Below are 21,919 nucleotides of genomic sequence, written 5' to 3'. Positions count from 1 at the left end.
ATTCCAATCAATCACACACCCACAGGGTGAACATAGAGTGTGCAATTTTTTTAATTTTAGAAATGATAAATTATATGAGCATACATGGATGATATATGTAGACTTGAAGATGTAAACTTATGTCCTCATATTGAAATGGTGCAGCTCTTTTCAGGCACACCCCCAATTGAGGTGACCAGCATGTACCATTTCAACCACATACCAGCCCTCCTGCCATTCTAAAATTTATAGCAGTACCGAGAATCGAAACTGGGCCCCTGTGGCTGGCAGCTAATAGTGCTAACTGTTACGCTATGGAGGTGGACGACTTGAAGATAATTAATAGCCAGCCCTACGGTATAGGAGTAGCATGCCTGCCTTTTACCTTGAGGCTCTGGATTTAATTCCCAGCCAGGTCCAGGATTTTAATTGGATCTCAGGGCTGGTTTGAGGTTTACTTCACCTATGTGATTACAATTGAAGCAATCTGATGGGAAGATAGTAGACCTGTATTAAAAAAAAGGACTAAATGGTAGATATACATGCATAATTCGTTTAAATGCTCTTACAATAACATAAAATTCAATTATAATGTCCTTGAGCATTGGCATACTGAAAGCATTGGCCAAGGCTGGATGGCTCCCTCACTACCATAAACTTACCAGCATTAACGCAGAATATTACATGTAGGGTATGGAGACGTAGGATTGAAACAATTTCACATCTGTTATGGATATGAACCTCTGTGAACCATGTAATCTTGCTGCAGTGGGGTGGCTTGCACATCCCTGTGAAGCAAATAGCTGAACCTTAGGTGCAACCATATCAGATGGGTATCTGTCGAGAAACCAGACTAACATGTGGTTCATCGAAATGGGATAGCAGCCTTTTCAAAGTTGCAAGGGTGGCGGTCTGGATGATTAACTTATATGCACTTGTAATAATATTTAATATGGCTTGGCTGTGTTTGTACTGTTATATGGCTGAAAACAATGGGAAACTACAGCCATAACTGTCACCTGAGAACATGCATTTCCTGAGGACATGAATGATGTACTGATGATGGCTTCCTCCTGGGTAAAATATACTGAGTGGCCAAAATTCGCGGGAAGACATTGAATGTTATATTAATAATGAGTTGCTCCTCCATAAGCCCTCAAAATGGCAGCAGTACAGTGGAGCATTGGCTCAACAAAGTGTTGGAATCTTTCTGGAAAGATCTGGACCCAGATATCTTGCACTACTACCCACAATTGGTCTTGTGTAGTTAGTGCGGGATTCATGGAGCATACACCAGCATCGACAGCATCCCATATTTGCTCGACTGGATTAAGATTGGGGGATCTGGAGGGCCAATGCATGGCCATAATTTCACTGGAGTGCTCCTCCAACCACCTGTGTGCCACCAAAAAATGGTGACATGGCGAATTGTCCTGTTAAAACATGGCATCTCCATCAAGGTACTCTAGGGCCAGAAAGGGACACAGATGTTCTGAAAAAGTGTCCACATAAGGTGCACCTGTCAGCTCTCCCTGCAGCCGGACAATGAAGCCTAATTGCGACCATTAGAACGCTGCCCAGACTAGAACTGAGCCACCTCCTGCCTGGAAACAACATTGTTGACACGCAGGATCCATAGCTTCACGGGGCATATGCCAAACTATCACTCACCCATCAGCTCGATACAACTGGAACCGGGGTTCATGGGACCATAACACACGCAGTCACTGATCCATGGTCAATTGCCGATGTTCGTGGACCCATGCATGTCGTTGAGCTCTGTGTCGAGGTGTCAGCAAAGGGACACGAGTTGGTCGTCGGCTGCTGAAGCCCATGCAGTGCAATTTGCCTCCTTACAGTCCTGGTATAAAAGGGTTCCTGACTCCCAACATTCAACCGGGTGGTGATCTGACTCACAGTATCCCATCGAGTGCCCAGTATGGTGCTGCAGAGGCAACATGATGTCCGTTTGTTAAACACGTGTGGTCTTCCTGTGCGGCAGTTTATGTAGGTAGTAACATTTTCTCTTCAATATTCAAGGTCCACCCTCAACACTGATGACCTCAGAAACCTGAATTCGCGTGTAATCTTCTCAATGCTATGACCCATGTACCGTGCGTAGGTTCAAAGCTGGTTAACTCGCTACGTGTTACCATCTTCACGACACTGGTATCTGTAACAGACTGCTCAGCTATGTCACAGCTACCTGTAATGCTCAGGGGACATACACAGCACATTTTCTAATGGGACACCCCTTCCCATGACTTGTGGCTGCTCAGTGTATTCCAGAGCTAAAATAATCACCCATTTGCATCTCCAAGTGGGGACTAAGTGGGAAGGGGGGCAATCATCAGGAAGACGAATACTGACATTCTGCGAGTCAGAGCATGGAATGTAGGAAGTTTGAATCATTGTGATAGGTTAGAGAATCTTAAAATGGAACTGTATAGACTAAAATTAGATGTAGTCAGTAGAAATGAATACACTGGCAGGAAGAGAAGGAATTTGGTCAGGCAAGTACAGAATTATCAATGCAAAATTAAACATGGGATTTCAGGAGTTGGTTTAATAATGAATAAGAAAATAGGGCAGCGGATAAGCTACTATGACCAGCATAGTGAAAGGATTATCATTGTCAAGATGGAGACAAAGCCAGTGTCCACCACAATAGTACTGGTCTATATGCCTACTAGTTCAGCAGATGATGAATGAATCAAAAGAATATATGAAACGAGAGAAGATTTAATACAATATGTAAAAAGAGACAAGAATATAATTGAGATGGGAGACTGGAGTGCAGTGGTAGGCCTAGGAAGAGAAGGCAATGCAGCAGGAGATTTTGGACTAGAACAAAGTAATGAAAGAGGAAGTCGGCTGGTTGAATTCTGCACTGATCATAATTTAGTCCTCGGTAATACTTGGTTCAAACACCACAAACGTCAGCTGTACACGTGGACGAGACCTCGAGACACAGGAAAGTATCAAATAGACTTCATTATCATTAGGCAGAGATTCAGAAACCAGGTGTTGGATTGCAAGACTTTCCCAGGTGCAGATGTAGAATCTGACCATAACTTGGTGGTCATGAAATAGCATCTAAAGTTGAAGAAATTGAAGAAAGGAAGGAACGAAAGAAGATGGGATCTAGATAAGTTGAAAGAAAAGTGTGTGAGGGACTGTTTCTAGTAGCATGTTGCATAAGGACTAAATGAAAAGGCTGAAGGAAGCACAATAGTTGAAGTGTGGACTGTTGAGAAGAATGAGATCAGTAGTGTTGCTGAAGAAATGATAGGAAAAAAGTTAAGATCAAGTAAGAATCAGTTGATAACTTGGGAGATATTAAACATGACTGATGAGCTGCAAAAATACAAGAATGTAAAAAATGAGGAGGGCAGGAAATAATGCAGGCAATTCAAAAATGAAATAGGTAGAAAGCACAGCTCAGCTAAAGAAGAATGGCTGAAAGAGAAGTGCAAGGATGTTGAGGATTGTGTGGTTGTAGCAAAGGTAGATGCTGCATACAGGAAAATCAAGGTCATCTTTGGAGAAAAGAAAACTGGGAGTATGAATTTTAAGAGCTCAGATGGAAGACTATTTCAAGGGAAAGAAATAGATGATACGGTTCAGAAACTAGAAGAGGCTGTTGATGCTTATGAAATGGGAGACCCAATTTTGAGGTCAGAATTCAACAGAGCTTTGAGATATCCTCAGAATTACTGACTGCCTTAAGAGAAACCAGCATTTTGAGGTTATTCCTTTAAGTATGTAAGATGTGTAATACGGGAGAAGTGCTATCTGACTTTAGACAGAATGTTTTTATATTCATCCCTAAAAAATCAGGTGCTGGCAAGTGTGAAAAGTACTGCGCCATTAGTTTAGTATCTCATGCTTCAAAATTTAACACATACAAACACATACAGAAGTATCAAGAGACAAGTGGAAGCTGAGTTTGGCGAAGATCAGTTGGGCTTCAGAAAAAAATGTGAGGTATGTGAAGCAATCGTGACTTTAAGCCTCATCTTAGACAATCAAATTAAGAAGGACAAGCCCACGTACATTGCATCTATAGATCAAGAAAAGGCATTCGATAATGTTGATTGGAACAAGTTATTTGAGATTCTGAACATGATTCTGATCAGATACTGAGAAAGAAACACCAATCCTGAGAAGAGTCAGGCAAGGTTTCTGTTTGTCCCCTCTGCTTTTCAATGTTTGTATTGAACAGGCAGAAAAGGAGATCAAAGAGGAATTTGGAAAAGGAATCTCAATCCAAGGAGAGGAAGTCAAAACTCCAGGATTTGCCAATGATATTGTTATTCTACCTCAGTATGCTGAAGATCAGGAGAAATTAGAGAGGGAGTACAGGATGAAAGTAAATAAATCCACAACAAAGATAATGGAGAGCAGTCAAATGAAATCAAGTGATGCAGGAAATATTAGATTAGGAAATGAAGTCTTGGAAGTAGATGTTTATTGTTACTTGGATAGTATAATAACTAAATGATGGCAGAAGTAAGAAGGACATAAAATGCAGACTAGCACAAAAAAGGAAGGCCTTTCTGAAGAAGAGGAATTTGATCACTTCGAACACTGATATATGGATTAGAAAGATGTTCTTGAAGACTTTCATCTGGAGCGTGACACTGCATGGAATTGAAACATGGATGACAACTAGCTCAGAAAGAAAGAGAATAGAAGCTTTTAAATATAGTGTTACAGAAGAATGCTGAAGGTGAGATGGGTAGATCTAATCACAAATCGAATCCTAGACATTCCCTTGCTGTTTCAACAACAGTATCCATGTGTGCTATATCCTGAACCTGCTGTCCATTCTTTGGAACTTTCACTAATCATATCCATGTAAGTCTGTCTAATTTCCTGTTTTGGCAAAATTTGACCAGAAAAACAGACAGAATGATAGGACACTCAGGACCTGTTCAATTGGTTTATGAGGGAAGTGTAGTTAGTAGAAACAGCGGGCATAGACCAGACAAACTGATTAGAGTAGATATAGGATATAGAAATGCAAAGGTTGGCAAAGGATAGGGTGGCACGGAAGGCCGCATGAAACCAGCCTATGGACTGATGACTCAAGCAACAACATGGATATGAATCAATGTCAAACAGAAACAGTTAAAAATTTTAAGAAAATTGAATTAAAATGTTAAGGAGCAATTAGCTCGCAGATGAGATCAACAGTATTCTGCAAGAAAGAAGCCTGCTCCTGGACAAAACTGTCCTTACACCGGTCTGTTTTCAGGCCAGTATTGCTATATGGGAGTGAAAGCTGTGTGAAATCAGGATACCTAATTTATAAGCTAGAAGTAACAGATGTGAAAGAGAGAGAATGATTATCGGTACAAACAGGTGGGAATAATGGCAGGAGGGTGCATGAAATCTATATATATATAAAGTAACTTGTCCTGACTGACTGACTGATTCATCATCGCCGAGCCAAAACTACTTGACATAAAGAAATGAAATTTTGAGGATACATTCATAATAAGATGTAGGTGCTCGCTAAGAGAGGATTTTTGGATATTCCGTCTCTAAGGGGGTGAAAAAGGGGGTGAAATTTTAAAATGAATGTATCTATATCTCAACACTTTAAAGGTTTACAGATGTAAAAATTGGTATTTAGAATCTCCTTTAAAAATAAGGAAACACGTATTTTTTTGTTTTCGGAAAATTCCAATGGGAGGGGTGAAAAAGGGTGAAATATTGGTTGAATGCCTTTAATGAGGATACCGGTACGTATATCTCAGAAACTGAACATATTACAGACCTGAAAATTGGTACTTTTGATCTCTTTTAAAAATAAAGAAACACGTATTTTTTTTGTTTTTGGAAAATCCAATTAATGGGAGGGTAAAAAGGGGGTGAATTTTTAAAATGAGTGAATCTATATCTCCAAACTTTTAAAGTTTGCAGATGTAAAAATTGGTATTTAGAATCTTCATTAAAAATAAAGAAACACGTATTTTTTTGTTTTCGGAAAATTGCAATAGGAATCGTGAACAGGGGTGAAAAAGGGGTTGAATGCCTTTAATGAGGCTACTTATATCTCAGAACCTGAAGATATTACAGACCTGAAAATTGGTGTTTGGGATCTCTTTTAAAAATAAAGAAACACATGTTTTTTTGTTTTTGGAAAATCCAATTAATGGGGGGTGAAAAGGGGGTGATTTTTTAAAATGAGTGTATCTATATCTCAAAACTTTTAAAGTGTATGGATGTAAAAATTGGTATTTAGAATCTCCTCTAAAAATAAAGAAACACGTATTCTTTTGTTTTCGGAAAATCCCAATAGGAAGGGTGTAAAAAGGTGAAAAATGGGTTGAATGGCTTTAATGAGGCTACTTATATTTCAGAACCTGAAGATATTACAGACCTGAAAATTGGTATTTTGTAACTACTTTAAAAGTAAAGAAACGCGTATTTTTTCGTTTTTGTAAAATCCAAATATTGGGGGGTGAAAAGGGGGGTGAATTTTTTAAAATGAGTGTGTCTACATCTTAAAACTTTAAAATTTACAGATGTAAAAATTGGTAGTTAGAATCTCCTCTAAAAATAAAGGAACACGTATTTTTTTGTTTCCTGTAAATCCTAAAAGGAGGGGTGTAAAAGGGTGAAAAATGGTTTGAATGCCTTTAATGAGGATACTTATATTTCAGAACCTGAAGATATTACAGAACTGAAAATTTGTATATGGGACCTCCTTTTAAAATGAAGAAACACGTATTTTTTAATTTTTGGAAAATCCAATTAATGGCTGTTAAACAGGAGTGACAAATTGGGGTGAATTTTTTGAAAGACTATATCTACAGAATATCCTGGAAACGTAAAATGTTACAGACGTAAAAAGTGGGTGTTTGGAATCTCCTGTAAATGTAAGGAAACATCGGTGATTTGTTTTTGGAAACTCCACTTAAGGGGAACTCAAAAGGGGTGAAATTTTAAAATGAGAATTTTTACAGTATATCTAAAAAAACTTAACATGTTACAGAAGTGAAAAAATGGTATTTTTTTATCTCTATTAAACATAACGAATCGTGTATTTTTAGTTTTCGGAAATACCACTTGGGTGGTGGGGGGTGGGTAGAAGTGACTGAAAATGGTGTTGAATTCTTTTAATTAGGCTACTGATATCTCAAAAATGAAGATATTACAGACGTGAAATTTGATATTTGCAATCTGCTTTAAAATTAAAGAAAGACGTGTTCTCGGAAAATCCAATGAGAGGGGGGAGGGTGAAAGAATTGAAAATTTAATTGACTTAATTGTATGAGAATGCATACATCTAATAAAAACTAAAGTTGTTACAGACGTGAAAATTCGTATTTCGATCTCCTTTAAAAACAAAGAAAAACGCGTTTTGGTGGGGAAACCGTCTTGGAGGGTGGGAGTGTAAAGAGTTGAATTCCTTTCATAAGGACACATAAATCAAAAACTGAAGAAGTTAGAGTCGTGATAATTGGTATTTAGAAGATCTTTTACTATTAAAGAAACAAGTATTTTTTGCGGGAAAATTCACTTGGGGTGGGGGGGAGTAGTGTGAAATGAAGTGAAAAAAGTAAATTATTTTTATGGGGATACTTATATCTCAAAACTGAAGGCAATAGACGTGAACATTGGTGTTTGGAATCACCTTTAAACATAAAGAAACAAGCCTTCTTTTAATTTTTTTTTGGGGGGGGGGGGGAGGTGGCGGTAAATAAACTTAACGGCGGTGGGGTGTAGAAGGAGGTGAGACCTATTGATTTTACTGTTCTTAATGTACTTATAAGTATCCTCCGTTGTTCAGGCGGCAGCGCGCCGGCCTCTCACAGCTGGGTTCCGTGGTTAAAATCCCGGTCACTCCATGTGACATTCGTGCTGGAAAAAACGGAGGCGGGACAGGTTTTTCTCCGGATACTCCGGTTTTCCCTGTCATCAGCCATTCCAGCAACACATAATAGTAATAGTAATAGTAATAATAATAATAATAATAATAATAATAAAAATAATAATAATAATAATGTTCCGGACAGTCGTCAAATGTGCGGACCGCGCTGGAAACGGCTCCTGGACGGATAATGACTAAGAATGCAGTCCGGCCGCGGGTTCAGTGCCGCCAAAGCACCCAATATGACACCACGCCGGATCTTCTGAAGGATTTTATACATATTAAAATGATTATAGGAAAAGATGGCAAAGATTTACGGACCCAACTGACCGGGAGGAATACCTGAGCCTAGCCCGGGAAGTACGAAATCGATTCCTGGAAAGGAAGATTGAAAAATGGGAGGAAACGTGCCGTAATCTAATAGAAAACGAGCCAGATCGGGAATTTTGGTGGATTCTCGCAGAAAACGAGTCAGATCGCGAATTTCGGCGGATTATATATCTAAAACAATAAGCATTCAATTATAAATTTCAGTATAATACCGTAGCGAAGCACGGGTATCTTGCTAGTCTATATATATAAAGTAGCTTGTCCTGACTGACTGACTGACTGACTGACTGATTCATCATCGCCGAGCCAAAACTACTGGACATAAAGAAATGAAATTTTGGGCATAGATTCATATTAAGATGTAGGTGCTCGCTAAGAGAGGATTTTTGGATATTCCGTCGCTAAGGGGGTGAAAAGGGGGGGTGAAATTTTAAAATGAGTGTGTCTATATCTCAAAACTTTAAAAGTTTACAGATGTGAAAATGGGTATTTAGAATCTTCTTTAAAAATAAGGGAACACGTATTTTTTGTTTTCAGACAATCCCAATAGGAGGGGTGAAAAAGGGTGAAAAAGGGGTTGAATGCCTTTAATCAGGATACCGCTACTTATATCTCAGAAACTGAAGATATTACAGACCTCAAAATTGGTACTTTTGCTCGCTGTCAAAAATAAAGAAACATATATTTTTTTGTTTTTGGAAAATGCAATTAATGCGAGGGTGAAAGGGGGGTGAATTTTTAAAATGAGTGCACCTATATCTCAAAAGTTTTAAAGTTTAGAGATGTAAAAATTGGTATTTAGAATCTTCATTAAAAATCAAGGAACACGTATGTTTTTGTTTTCGGAAACTCCCAATAGGAGGGGTGAAAAGGGGTGAAAATTGGTTGAATGCCTTTAAAGAGAATACTTATATCTCAGAAACTGAAGATATTACAATACCTCAAAATTGGTACTTTTGATCGCTTTCAATTATAAAGAAACACATATTTTTTTGTTTTTGGAAAATCCAATTAATGCGAGGGTGAAAGGGGAGTGAATTTTTAAAATGAGTGCATCTATATCTCAAACAGTTTTAAAGTTTAAAGATGTAAAAATTGGCATTTAGAATCTTAATTAAAAATAAAGGAACACGTATTTTTTTGTTTTTGGAAAATCCCAATAGGAGGGGTGAAAAGGGGTGAAAATGGGTTGAATGCCTTTAAAGAGAATACTTATATCTCAGAAACGGAAGATATTACAGACCTCAAAATTGGTTCTTTTGATCGCTTTCGAAAATAAAGAAACACATATCTTTTTGTTTTTGGAAAATCCAATAAATGCGAGGGTGAAAGGGGGGTGAATTTTTAAATGAGTGCATCTATATCTCAAAAGTTTTAAAGTTTAGAGATGTAAAAATTGGTATTTAGAATCTTCATTAAAAATAAAGGAACACGTATTTTTTGTTTTCGGAAAATCCCAATAGGAGGGGTGAAAAGGTCTTGAAGAATGGGTTGAATGCCTTTAAAGAGAATACTTATATCTTAGAAACTGAATATATTACAGACCTAAAAATTGGTATTTGGGATCTACTTTAAAAATAAAGAAACAGGTATTTTTTTCGTTTTGGGAAAATCCAAATAATGGGGGGGGGGGTGAAAAGGGGGATGAAATTTCTAAAATGATTGTATCAACATCTGAAATCTTTTAAAGTTTATAGATGTAAAATTTGGTATTTAGAATCTCCTTTAAAAATAAAGGAACACGTATTTTTTTGTTTTCGGAAAATCCCAATAGGAGGGGTGAAAAGTGGTGAAAAATGGGTTGAATGCCTTTAAAGGGAATACTTATATCTTAGAAACTGAATATATTACAGACCTGAAAATTGGCATTTGGGATCTACTTTAAATATAAAGAAACAGGTATTTTTTCGTTTTTGGAAAATCCAAATAATGGGGGGGGGGGTGAAAAGGGGGCTGAATTTTAAAAATGAGTGTGTCTACATCTTAAAAATTTAAACGTTTACAGATGTAAAAATTGGTGTTTAGAATCTCCCTTAAAAATAAAGGAACACGTATTTCTTTGTTTTCTCTAAATCCCAATAGGAGGGGTGTAAAAGGGTGAATAATTGTTTGAATGCCTTTAATGAGGATACACATATCTCAGAAACTGAAGATATTACAGAACTGAAAATTTGTAAATGGGATCTCCTTTAAAAATAAAGAAACACGTATATTTTTGCTTTTGGAAAATTCAATTAATGGAGGTTAAATAGGAGTGGCAAATTGGGGTGAATTTTTTGAAAGACTATATCTACAGAATATCCGAGAAGCGTAAAATGTTACAGACGTAAAACTGGGTATTTGGAATCTCCTGTAAGTGTAAAGAAACATAGGTGATTTGTCTTTGGAAACTCCACTTAAGGGGAACTAAAAAGGGGTGAAATTTTAAAATGAGAATTTCTACAGTATATCTCAATAAACTTAACATGTTAGAGAAGTGAAAAATGGTAATTTTTTATTCTATTAAAAATAAAGAAACGTTTATTTTTAGTTTTCGGAAATAATACTTGGGTAGTGGGGGGGGGTTAAATTGATTGAAAATGGTGTTGAATTCTTTTAATTAGGCTACTGATATCTCAAAAATGAAGATGTTACACATGTGAAATTTGATTTTTGGAATCTGTTTTAAAAGTAAACAAACACGTATTCTCGGAAAATCCAATGAAGGGGGTTTGGGGGTTAAAGGATTGAAAAATTAATTGACTTAATTGTATGAGAATACATAGAGCTAATAAAAACTAAAGTTGTTACAGACGTGAAAATTGGCATTTTGATCTACTTTAAAAACAAAAAAGCGCGTTTTTGGGGGGGGGGGGGGCGGGAGTGAAAAGGAGTTGAATTCCTTTCATGAGGGCACATAAATCAAAAACTGAAGAGGTTAGAGTGGTGATAATTGGTATTTAGAAGATCCTTTACTACTAAAGGAACAAGTATTTTTTGCCTTAATATCACTTTGTGAGGGGGGAGTGTGAAAGGAAGTTAAAAAAAGTTAATTATTTTTAAGGGGATACTTATATCTCAAAACTGAAGGTAATAAACGTGAACACTGGTATTTGTAATCTCCTTTAAACATAAAGAAACACGCCTTCTTTTAATTTTTGGGGGGTGGGGGTAAATAAATTTAACGGCGGTGGGATGTAAAAGGAGGTGAGACCAATTGATTTTACTGTTCATAATGTACTTATAAGGAGCCTCCGTTGCTCAGGCGGCAGCGTGCCGGCCTCTCACAGCTGGATTCCGTGTTTCATATCCCGGTCACTCCATGTGACATTCGTGCTGGACAAAATGGAGGCGGGACAGATTTTTCTCCGGATACTCCGGCTTTCCCTGTCATCATTCATTCCAGCAACACTGTCCAATATTTCATTTCATTGGTCACTCATCGTTCATTGCCCCAGAGGGGAGCTTCGGCAGCTGGCACAATTCCTCTTTTCGCCGCTAGATGGGGCTTTATTCATTCCATCCCTGATCCTGTCGAATGATAGGAAACAGGCTGTAGACTTTCGATGTACTTATTCTGATCATAAACCGCTTATTTTTAATCTTTCCTGGGTTCTTTTTCAACAGCCATCTTCTCCTTCGGAGAATGTTCTTAGAATACAGTAGATTCTCCTGGCATGTAAATAAAAATTTACACACATTTGAAATAAACGATAGGAATGAGATTGGCCGTCAAATTGTTCACCTCTATAATAAGGTCAATAATACTGGAGGTATGTCATTCGTATCGCCAGAAATCCCGCACACTTGCCTATGCGCGACAATGGTGCTGGTCACATTGTCAACAATGACAATGGCAGTAGATGTAATTTACCGCCAAGTAGCGGTCTTGCATATTGCTGTGGGGTCCAGAACATATAATAATAATAATAATAATAATAATAATAATAATAATAATAATAATAATAATAATAATAATAATAATAATAATAATAATAATAATAATAATAATAATAATAATAATAATGTTCTGGATCGTCGTCACATGTGCGGACCACGCTGGAAACGGGCCCTGGACGGCTAATGACTAAGAATGCAGTTCGGCCGCGGGTTCAGTAGGCTACTGCCAAGGCACCCAAGACGACACCACGACAGATCCCCGGAAGGATTTCATCCATATTAAAAATGCTTATAGGAAAAGATGGCAAAGATTTAGGGACCCAACTAACTGGGTGGAATACCTGGACCTAGCCCGGGAAGTACGAAATCGATTGCTGGAAAGAAAGATTGAAAAATGGGAGGAAACTTGCCGTAATCTATTAGTAAGCGAGTCCGATCGCGAATTTTGGAGGATTCTCGCAGAAAACGAGTCAGATCGCGAATTTCGGCAGATTATATATCTAAAACAATAAGCATTCAATTATCAATTTCAGTATAACACCGTAGCGAAGCACGGGTATCTTGCTATTTAGGAGATAAAGGCTAAGTTGGGAATGAATCAACTGATGAAGCAGTATACATAAAGTGGTTTAAGTGGTGGGGTCACAAGTGGCAAATAGAGGAGGATAGGCTACCTGTGAATATTATGGACTCAGTCATGGAGGGATAGAGAAGTAGAAGAAGACCAAGACGACGATGGTTAGACTCAGTTTCTAATGATTTAAAAATAAGAAGCATGGAACTAAACAAGGCCTCAAAGCTAGTTACAAATAGAAGAATATTAGTCCTTGTTTGGAGCAATTTCTGATATGCCTAATATCACTTCATCATTCCACCAAGATGTTCGTTTTTTCTGCTCTTTTTCCTAGACATTCCCTTGCTGTTTGAACAACAGCATCCCTGTGTGCCATCCATTCTCTTTCTATATCCTTAACCTGCTTACTGTCTATTCTTTGGAACTTTTAACTAATCGTATAAATGTACGTCTGTCTAATTTCCTCATTCTGGAAATTTTCTACCCTTATTCCTCTGCAGACATATTTCACTTTCTCTAACCTAGGCCTAGAGATACTTGGTTCACTACGGATGAGATGTTGGTCTGTATCATCAGAAAACTCCTGAAATACCCAGACATTCCTAACAGATTTCCTGAATTCTATGTCAGTTATGATATAATCTATTATGGATCTGGTGCCCCTACCCTCCCATGTGTAGCCTTATGCTTGAAAAAAGTATTTTGACTGTTAATCCCATCTAGCACAGATGTCCAGTAAATGCTTCCCATTCCTCTAGTCTTCCATATCTTACTCTCATTTACCCATCACCTTTTTTTGTCTTTCAGTTCTATTTTCCACTCTTGAATTTAATTCACCAATTGGAACTATCCTATCCTTGCTGTTAACCCTGACTACAATGTCACTCAATGCTTCAAACAATTTGTCAACTTTATCCTCATCTTCACACTCACATGGTGAATACACTGAGCCAGTTGTCTTTTTTTTTTTTTCGCTACTGGCTTTACTTCGCACCGACACAGATAGGTCTTATGGTGATTATGGGATAGGAAAAGGCCTAGGAGTTGGAAGGAAGCGGCTGTGGCCTTAATTAAGGTACAGCCCCAGCAGTTGCCTGGTGTGAAAATCTGAAACCACGGAAACCATCTTCAGGGCTGCAGACAGTGGGGTTCGAACCCACTATCTCCCGAATACTGGATACTGGCCGCACTTAAGTGACTGCAGCTACTGAGCTCAGTGAGACAATTGTCATCCTAATCTCTGCAGCAGATAAATCTATCCACATCATTCGCTCATATACAAGCCTAACAGAAACTATGTTGCAGGAAACAATATTCCTGATTGACAATCCTACCCCATGCTCTGCCTTTCCCTTTTTAACACCTGTTAGGATTACTTTTAAATCTCCTTTCTCTTTCCAGTTGTCACCCATTACCCGAACGTAATTAACACCTTAATACATTCAGGCACATCCTCTTTTTTTTTTTTTTTTTTTTTTTACAGCTATTTGTTTGGGGCGTCGACTCATGTGGATCTTTCGCCCCTACTGGCACTTAATTGTAAGAACCTATGTGTAATTGGAATGGCGGTAGTGTGGAATGTTGTGTGTGAGGAAAGGAAGATTAAGGACATCACAAACACCCAGTACCCAGGCCAGGGATATTAATCATTACAATTAAAAAACCGTGACTGGCTGGGAATCGAACCCAGGGCCACCAGGTGACAGGCAGACGCGTTGCCCCGTACACTGCGGGGCTGGACCACATCCTCTTTACTGACTCAGCCAGTTCTACATTATTTCTTATGTAAGTCCTATAAATATTGATAGCTCCCCATCATATTCCGCTTCATTCACCAGCTTTCCAAGGACTCTCCCCCCTGTAAAATGGAAGTGGGACTCTACTACTCCCATAGGTCCAAGGCTTGTTTAAAATGTTTTGAGCTTGGTGAATTCTGTGAAGCAGGATGCCACCCTACTTTAACATAGTCCCACTGAGGACCTCTCCCCTAACGGGTCACAGATTATGGTGGACTGTAAAGTTCTAGCCACTTGAGCACAAGGGGGGCCATGACACATTCTATGTCCTATATGCCCACTTCTATTCCATAGCAACTGGTATCCTGACTCTCAGGACCACTTACTAGGCCACACAGCCATTGCCCATCATTCACAAACTGGGGTGTGACTACAATAACCCACATCATGAAGTTCCAAAATCCAAAATGCACATAACTGTCAGAACTTTTTTTTTTTTTTGCTATTTGTCACACCGATACAGAAATGTCAGAACATCAAGATGTGTTTCACAAGCATGAAATAACAGTTTCTCTTTGCACATCAAAGATGAACAAGTAGACTGATGTTTGGCTGGAGCTAAATGGTTCTGCAACTCATATTTTAATGGAGACTGGTTAGTTTGCAACTAATCCCAATTGCTCAATCATAGCTAGAGAGATATTTGGTCTGGCTTTTAATTAAGCAAGTTCATATATAGATTACAAGTACCTCAAGAAATATTAATTCCTTTTAGCATCTAGCTAGGTTTACTACAACTTGATTTACGTCTCACAAACAGAGATAGGTCTTATGCTGACGATGGGTTAGGAAAGGCCTAGGAGTGGAAAGGAGGCAGCCATGGCCTTAATTAAGGTACAGCCCCAGCATTTGCCTGGTGTGAAAATGGGAAACCACGGAAAGCCATCTTCAGGGCTGCCAACAGTGGGGTTCGAACCCACTATCTTCCAGGTGCAAGCTCACAGTGGCACACCCCTAACCACGCGGCCTACTCACCTGGGGGTTTTGTCCGCCTCTGTAGCATAATGGTTAGTGTTATTAGCTTCTAGGTATGCTCTGGGAACTCACATCTCTTAATTAAAATGGACGGTGTTACTGATGTAGTTCACATTGCTATTTGATAAAAACAATCAAGTAGGAATTCAGAAGTGGTATAATGTTGCTACTACTATATATACACTGGTGGAAAATCAAATCACAGTACCAAGAAGGAGTTGAGCTATATTAATGAAATTTGGAAGGTGTTTTTGCACATCTGAAAGACGTTGCCCATTCATATCTGCGCACTAGTCAATGAAGACTGGTGATAGTAGTGCCACTATGACCTTGCAAAGCAAGTTTGCTGTAAATACACCCTGCACACTTCGTAAGCATTAGTAATCATTAGAGACGGGAATTTACCTATTTGCCTATTTTATTCCTGTGTTCAGAAATGTAGGCTTTGGAGATGTTAATCTGTTTTAGGGTCCTTTAAGCTAGATTTCATTCATTTTATTATGCCTATAAATGCCTATTTCAGGGGTTTGTGCCTATTTGGTGTATAATTACCTGTTTGATGGCTTTTGAATCTATTTTAAAGAAGCCGATTTTCTTCCCGTGCATTATACAGTATTGTTACTGATGTGCTCGACAGTATTATCTTCTCATTTCTCAAGACCTGTTTAGCCCACGAACAAAAATGGGAATTCTTGGAAGTCACAAGAAATAGTACTTGGGAAATTTCCTTCAGGAGAAACAAGGAACAATTTGACCTCGAAGCCTTCAACCCCTCCAACCTTCTAAGACATAAATGAGAGAACCAATCAACGTCGAACCCTCTACTTCCTCCTCGATGTGAACTGTTGTATGCGTATGCTTTATCTTCAGAACATGTTGTGATTTATTGTGAAGAAGTGTGTCTGTGGCAATGCCCAAAGAAAAATCACCGGGCGAGATGGCCGCGCGCTTAGGGGCGCACAACTGTGAGCTTGCATCCGGCAGATAGTGGGTTCGAACCCCACTATCGGCAGCTCTGAAGAGGGTTTTCCGTGGTTTCTCATTTTTACACCAGGCAAATGCTGTAGCTTAATTAAGGCCACGGTCGCTTCCTTCCCACCCTTAGGCCTTTCCCATCCCATCATCCCCATAATACCTATCTGTGTCGGCGTGACGTAAAAAATTGTAATTGCAGAGAAAAATCATGGAAGTCTTACTGGTTGAAGCGGTGGATCTCAGGGGATTCCAATTTCGCTATGGATGGAAAGGTAGCCTTCTCCCAAGCTTGCTGTAAGGAGGTAAGTTCATTTGTTCCTTTTATGTTTTTGTGGCTGAACTATGATCGCATTTCATTGTAGCATTTATATGCTTAATTTACGTATTGTGGAAAGTTGTTTTGTTGCAATGATGTATTAATTGTGAACTTTCAAAAATTTATACTGCCAGAATGTAAATAATCATTTAATTACTGAATGAGGAGTCAGAACGCTGGTGGTCTCTTGTCACAGAGTGGATGAAAATTAAAAATTGGTATTCTGAACTCTGATTCCATTCCCATGAAAACAGAGATTTGCAACTGAAATATTTTCAATCTTTCTTTCTTTTCTTCTTTCTTTCTTAATCTGTTTACCCTCCAGGATAGGTTTTCCCCTCAGACTCAGTGAAAGATCCCACCTTCTATGCCAAGCAGGGGCCTTGTGAAGGCATGAGAAGATTGGAAGGGACAGGCAAAGAAGTTAGGTACCATCCCGGCATTTTCCCTGAAGAGAAGTGGGAAACCACTTCGAGGACAACTGAGGTGGGAATTGAATCCACCTCTACTCAGCTGACCTCCCAAGGCTGAGTGGACCCCGTTTCAGCCCTCGTGCCACTTTTCAAATTTCGTGGCAGGGCCGGGAATTGAAGCCGGGCCTCTGTGGGTGGCGGCTAATCACGCTAACTACTACACCACAGAAGCAGACTACAACTGAAATGTAATTTTTTAAAATCGTGAGTAATTTTCACGAGTGCTATGTGTAGCCTCTAGTGAACTCTACAAGGTGGCATGGCTTGGACGATGTCATAGCATGTTTAACAAGGCTACAAAGACTATCTTTACAAGACCAGACCAGTGGAAGACCATTGATCTGGATTGGTGAGGTCTGGTTAGTAACCGTTGTGCTGGGGGAGGGGGCAAGCAGAGAGAGTCTGGGGTGCGTAAGCTCTAGCATCCCATCTAGAGTCTTGCTAAATTATAACAGAAAGTAAGTTTATGGGCGCATGCCACAATTTCAAATTGTGCGATTTTCTAATTTTAAATGAGGGTGGCAGTCTTGTAGGCACACATGAAGCAGGATCTATTGCAGGCAACAGAAAATAGTCTTTATGACAGCTGATCCAGCTGACCAAAGGCGGCGAATAGCAACATATAAAATGTTCACAAATCTGAGATTGATAGTACCTCTGTTTTAATTCTATGTAAGTAAGAATACTGCTAGGGGCAGCTTGGTGAGTTTCTGGCAAGCATATAAGAAGGATCATTCCTCCACGCTACTCAGATATCGTTTCACATCATTTTTATTATTTTTTCACCCAGTGAACTTGACAGGAAACTGCCAGATTATAGCTGAACACTTTTGAGAACATATTTCCATGTAAACTACAGATTCTCTTGTTCCTACTTTAAAGTTTTGTACTTCTAGAAACATCACCTCTAATAGTTTTCTCACCGAGCTCAATAGCTGCAGTCGCTTATGTGCGGTCAGTATCCAGTATTCGGGAGATAGTAGGTTCGAACCCCACTGTCGGCAGCCCTGAAGATGGTTTTCCGTGGTTTCCCATTTTCACACCAGGCAAATGCTGGGGCTGTACCTTAATTAAGGCCATGGCCGCTTCCTTCCCACTCCTAGCCCCTTCCTATCCCATCGTCGCCATAAGACCTATCTGTGTCGGTGCGACGTAAAGCAACTTGCAAAAAAAAAAGTTTTCTCCTATTTTTATGAAACAAATGCATGTTTATACTGTCTGACTCGTTGGCTGAATGGTCAGCATACTGGCCTTCGGTTCACAGGGTCGCGGGTTCGATTCCCGGCCAGGTTGGGGATTTTAAACTTAATTGGTTAATTCCAATGGCTCTGGGGGTGGGTGTGTGTGGCATTTTCCGCATAGGAAATCATCCTAGGTAGGGCCCTCATTTTCACAGACATGCAGGTCACCTAATAGACTGTCTATGAGAAAAAGACGCACACCGGGCCTCTCCGGAGGCCATACGCCATTATTATGTTTATACTAAGCATTATTGCCAATTAGCCCAGCTGTAGAAATATAAGAATATTGAAATTTAAGTCAATTTTATTATTTTTCAGATCAAATGTGAAAAGATACCATATAGATCAACATAGAAATACTGCAATGCATTTGACACGAGTACAGAAAGCGTTGTCATCGCAGCTTTCCTACCAGTCCACTGTGAACAACGGCCAGCAACAATTTTCTATAGACCTGTGCACTGCAATGGTGGGAGCTAATATCCCCCTGCATACACTGGAGCATCTTCAAACTTCAACAAGCTGCCGCGAGCTATCACCGAGTTGGAGACGAGTGGTTATCCCCCGGTGGATTCATTTAGGGTTGTGGAAAAAGTCAGGAGAAGTTTTGACCGAATCTCTGGGAAGGTAGCCGCTGTCAGCAAAAAAATCTATAAGGGTCCTGCAGCAAAATACATGATGGAAAGTGATGGTAAAATTAGCCAGGGTGCTACGAGGTGAGGTAGATGAAGCGGTTGAACTAAAACCAGATGAAGTGGCTTCATTGAAGTTTTGTCCAATCACTTCCTGTGATGTTGAGAGATTTCTCTCAGTACAAAACATTCTGCCCGACAGGAGAACGATATTGTTACCAGAAAACATTGAAACGTTGCTTGTTGTAAATTCCTTTTATAGTAACTGAGCGTGTTATTAAATTATAAGTATTTTTTTCATGCCTATTTTGAACGTTAGTGCCTATTTACATGCCTATTTTGGCTTATTTAAGATCCTATATGCCTGCCTATTTTAACTGTTTTTAGTCCCTATAATTTTCGTCTCTAGTAATCATCCGGTTTTGGTGTTGCAAGGTAAGTGTGAGTAAAAGAAGCCTTTAAGAAGATGTATCAGCAGCTTACTCAGTTTGAACGATACTGTGTAATCGGGTTTCAAGAAGGTGAATTTTTTTTCCACGATCTTGCAGAAAGACTTCGCAGGAATATATTCATAGTGTATCAGTGTTGGCAATAATGGTCACGGGAAGGCACTGCTTCAAGAAGACCAGGACCACTATGGAGAGGGAATACCGCCGTATTTGCCACATGGCTGTGGTGGATGATATTGCATTGGCAGCAGCCATGGGAGCTTTACTTAGTACCAGAGTTACACAGCAAACTATAACAAATGGATTACTTGAGGGACAGCTCCAAGCCAGACATCCCATAATGTTCAAGCCTCTAACTCCGAATCACTGCCAACTGCGATTTCAGTGTTGTCAAGCTAGAATTCATTGAAGGGCAGAGTGGAGATCTGTTTTGTTCTCAGATGAGAGCCATTTTTGTCTTGGTGCCAGTGATGGCTGCAGGTTGGTAAGGAGAACGCCAGATGTGTGCTTGGAACCAAGCTGTTTGCAGCATCTATACACTGCATCTACACCAGGAGTAATGGTCTGGGGAACAATTTCCTTTGACAGCAGTAGCACTCTCATTATTATCTCAAGAACCTTGACAGCAGACTTGTATGTCAGACTGGTGACGGAACCAGTTATGCTGCCATTCATACGCAGTATTCAAGGGGCGTGTTTTCCAACAGAATAATGCTCGTCCTTATACCGCTGCTGTCACAAAACATGCTCTACAGAGAGTCGACCAGTTGCCTTGGCCCACGAGATCACCAGACCTTTCACCATTGAGGACATATGGGACATTATGCGATGATAAACCCAGCATCATCCAATAGTGACATTAACTGTTGACGATTTGACTGACCAAGTGCAACAGGTATGGAACTCCATCTCACAAAATGACGTACAGTACCTGTACAAAGCAATGAATGCATGTTTGTATGCTTGGATTCAAAATCACGGCAACTACAGCGGTTATTAATTTACCTCAATGTAACATGTCTTCACGCATATACTTGAAACTCTGACCTGGAAACTTTCGTCAAATAAATACGTTACCTAGGCAATTGCCTAAATTGTCTTCTTGGCATTGGGATTTCATTTTCTGACAGTGCACTTTTTTTTTTCTAGATGAATGTTTCTTGCCTTCTTTCACCAGGCATGCCATAATTCTTGTAAAAACTATTATTATTATTATTATTATTATTATTATTATTATTATTATTATTATTATTGCATCTTAGCACTGATTAAATGTAATCATCAGATTTTACAATTGTTTACAGTACCATAAAAGAGCTTCCATTGAAGGGAACATAAGTTTCACTTCAATTTTGATATACTCACAAAAATTATGTCAAAAATTGAATATTGTTACTGACCTCAAAGCCTGCAAGTTAGCAGCAGGTCGTATTGATGCAGTCTTAGGTACACGGTACTGAAGATAATGAGCTAGGTCTCCCATTTCAGGATACTCCATTATAGTCCATGGTGGCTGCTCAGCAGTGCACACACCAAGAACACGAACCACATTTGAATCTGAGAGGCCGGCTAAGAATCGAACCTCACGAAGGGCATCAGAAGTATTCACACCTGTGGTTCTTACAGCCACCATACGCCCAGCACCAGGAACAATATCCTCAAGACCCTCAGCTTCACACAGGATTACCTAGTTTACAGACAGTACAATTAGGTAATTAGGTGACATGTTACATCTAGAAACCCTTAGACATAACAGTGGAGTCAAAATAATGTACACTTCTATGTTATATAAACTATTGCAAAAGATTGTTTAAGTTACATTTTATTATAAATTTCTACTTCTGTTATTTTAAAGAAGGTAAAATTGTACAGACTTTCTTCAGCTTATCCCAGTTATTCCTAGGATTGCTGGAGTCTCCTAGGCTCATTTTGGTTTTAACCGGGGGTTTATGACCGATTGCCCTCCCTGATGGGACATGATTTTTGAGATGAACATCTCAACCCAGGATTGACCAGGAATCGAACCTTGGCTTTCTGGGTTGGAAGCTGGTGGCTAAGCCACTGAGCTAATCATGCCCCCAAGGTAGAATTGTCCAGAGTTCTTCAAAATTATTGGTACAACCTGCAGGGGTGAGTAGAGGAAAATGAAACAAGGAGAAAAGTCCTAATAAAAACAAAAAATTGTTTCAGAGATGTGTGGGGCTTGTAACATTGTTCACGCTTCATGCTTCATGTTCCAAGCACCAGGCTCCATACTGGATGTCAGCAGAGTCCTGTATTTGCAGCAGCATTTGAAGGAGTTGTCATGGCATCTCAGATGTCAGCATATCCATATAGGAAAAGGACATTGGCCATCTCTTTATTTTGCTAGTGGTTTAAGATAAGTAAAGTCGTGTCTTCATCGTGAGGTGGTGC

At 39.3% G+C, this 21,919-nt stretch overlaps 1 protein-coding gene across 1 annotated transcript in view; it reads right to left on the bottom strand.

The window, feature by feature from the left end:
• The window catches only part of LOC136863572 (discoidin domain-containing receptor 2), a 954,446-nt gene that overhangs the window by 63,591 nt on the left and 868,936 nt on the right, over window positions 1-21,919 (bottom strand). The window contains exon 11 of the mRNA XM_068226000.1: window positions 20,905-21,191. Within this exon, the coding sequence (XP_068082101.1) occupies window positions 20,905-21,191 (287 nt within the window). The remainder of the gene's footprint in view (window positions 1-20,904; window positions 21,192-21,919) is intronic.

Source organism: Anabrus simplex, chromosome 2 (genome assembly GCF_040414725.1).
Source record: "Anabrus simplex isolate iqAnaSimp1 chromosome 2, ASM4041472v1, whole genome shotgun sequence".
Classification (NCBI taxonomy): Eukaryota; Metazoa; Arthropoda; class Insecta; order Orthoptera; family Tettigoniidae; genus Anabrus; species Anabrus simplex.
Note: the sequence above shows the minus strand (reverse complement) of the source record. Positions and strands in the feature narration are given on the sequence as shown.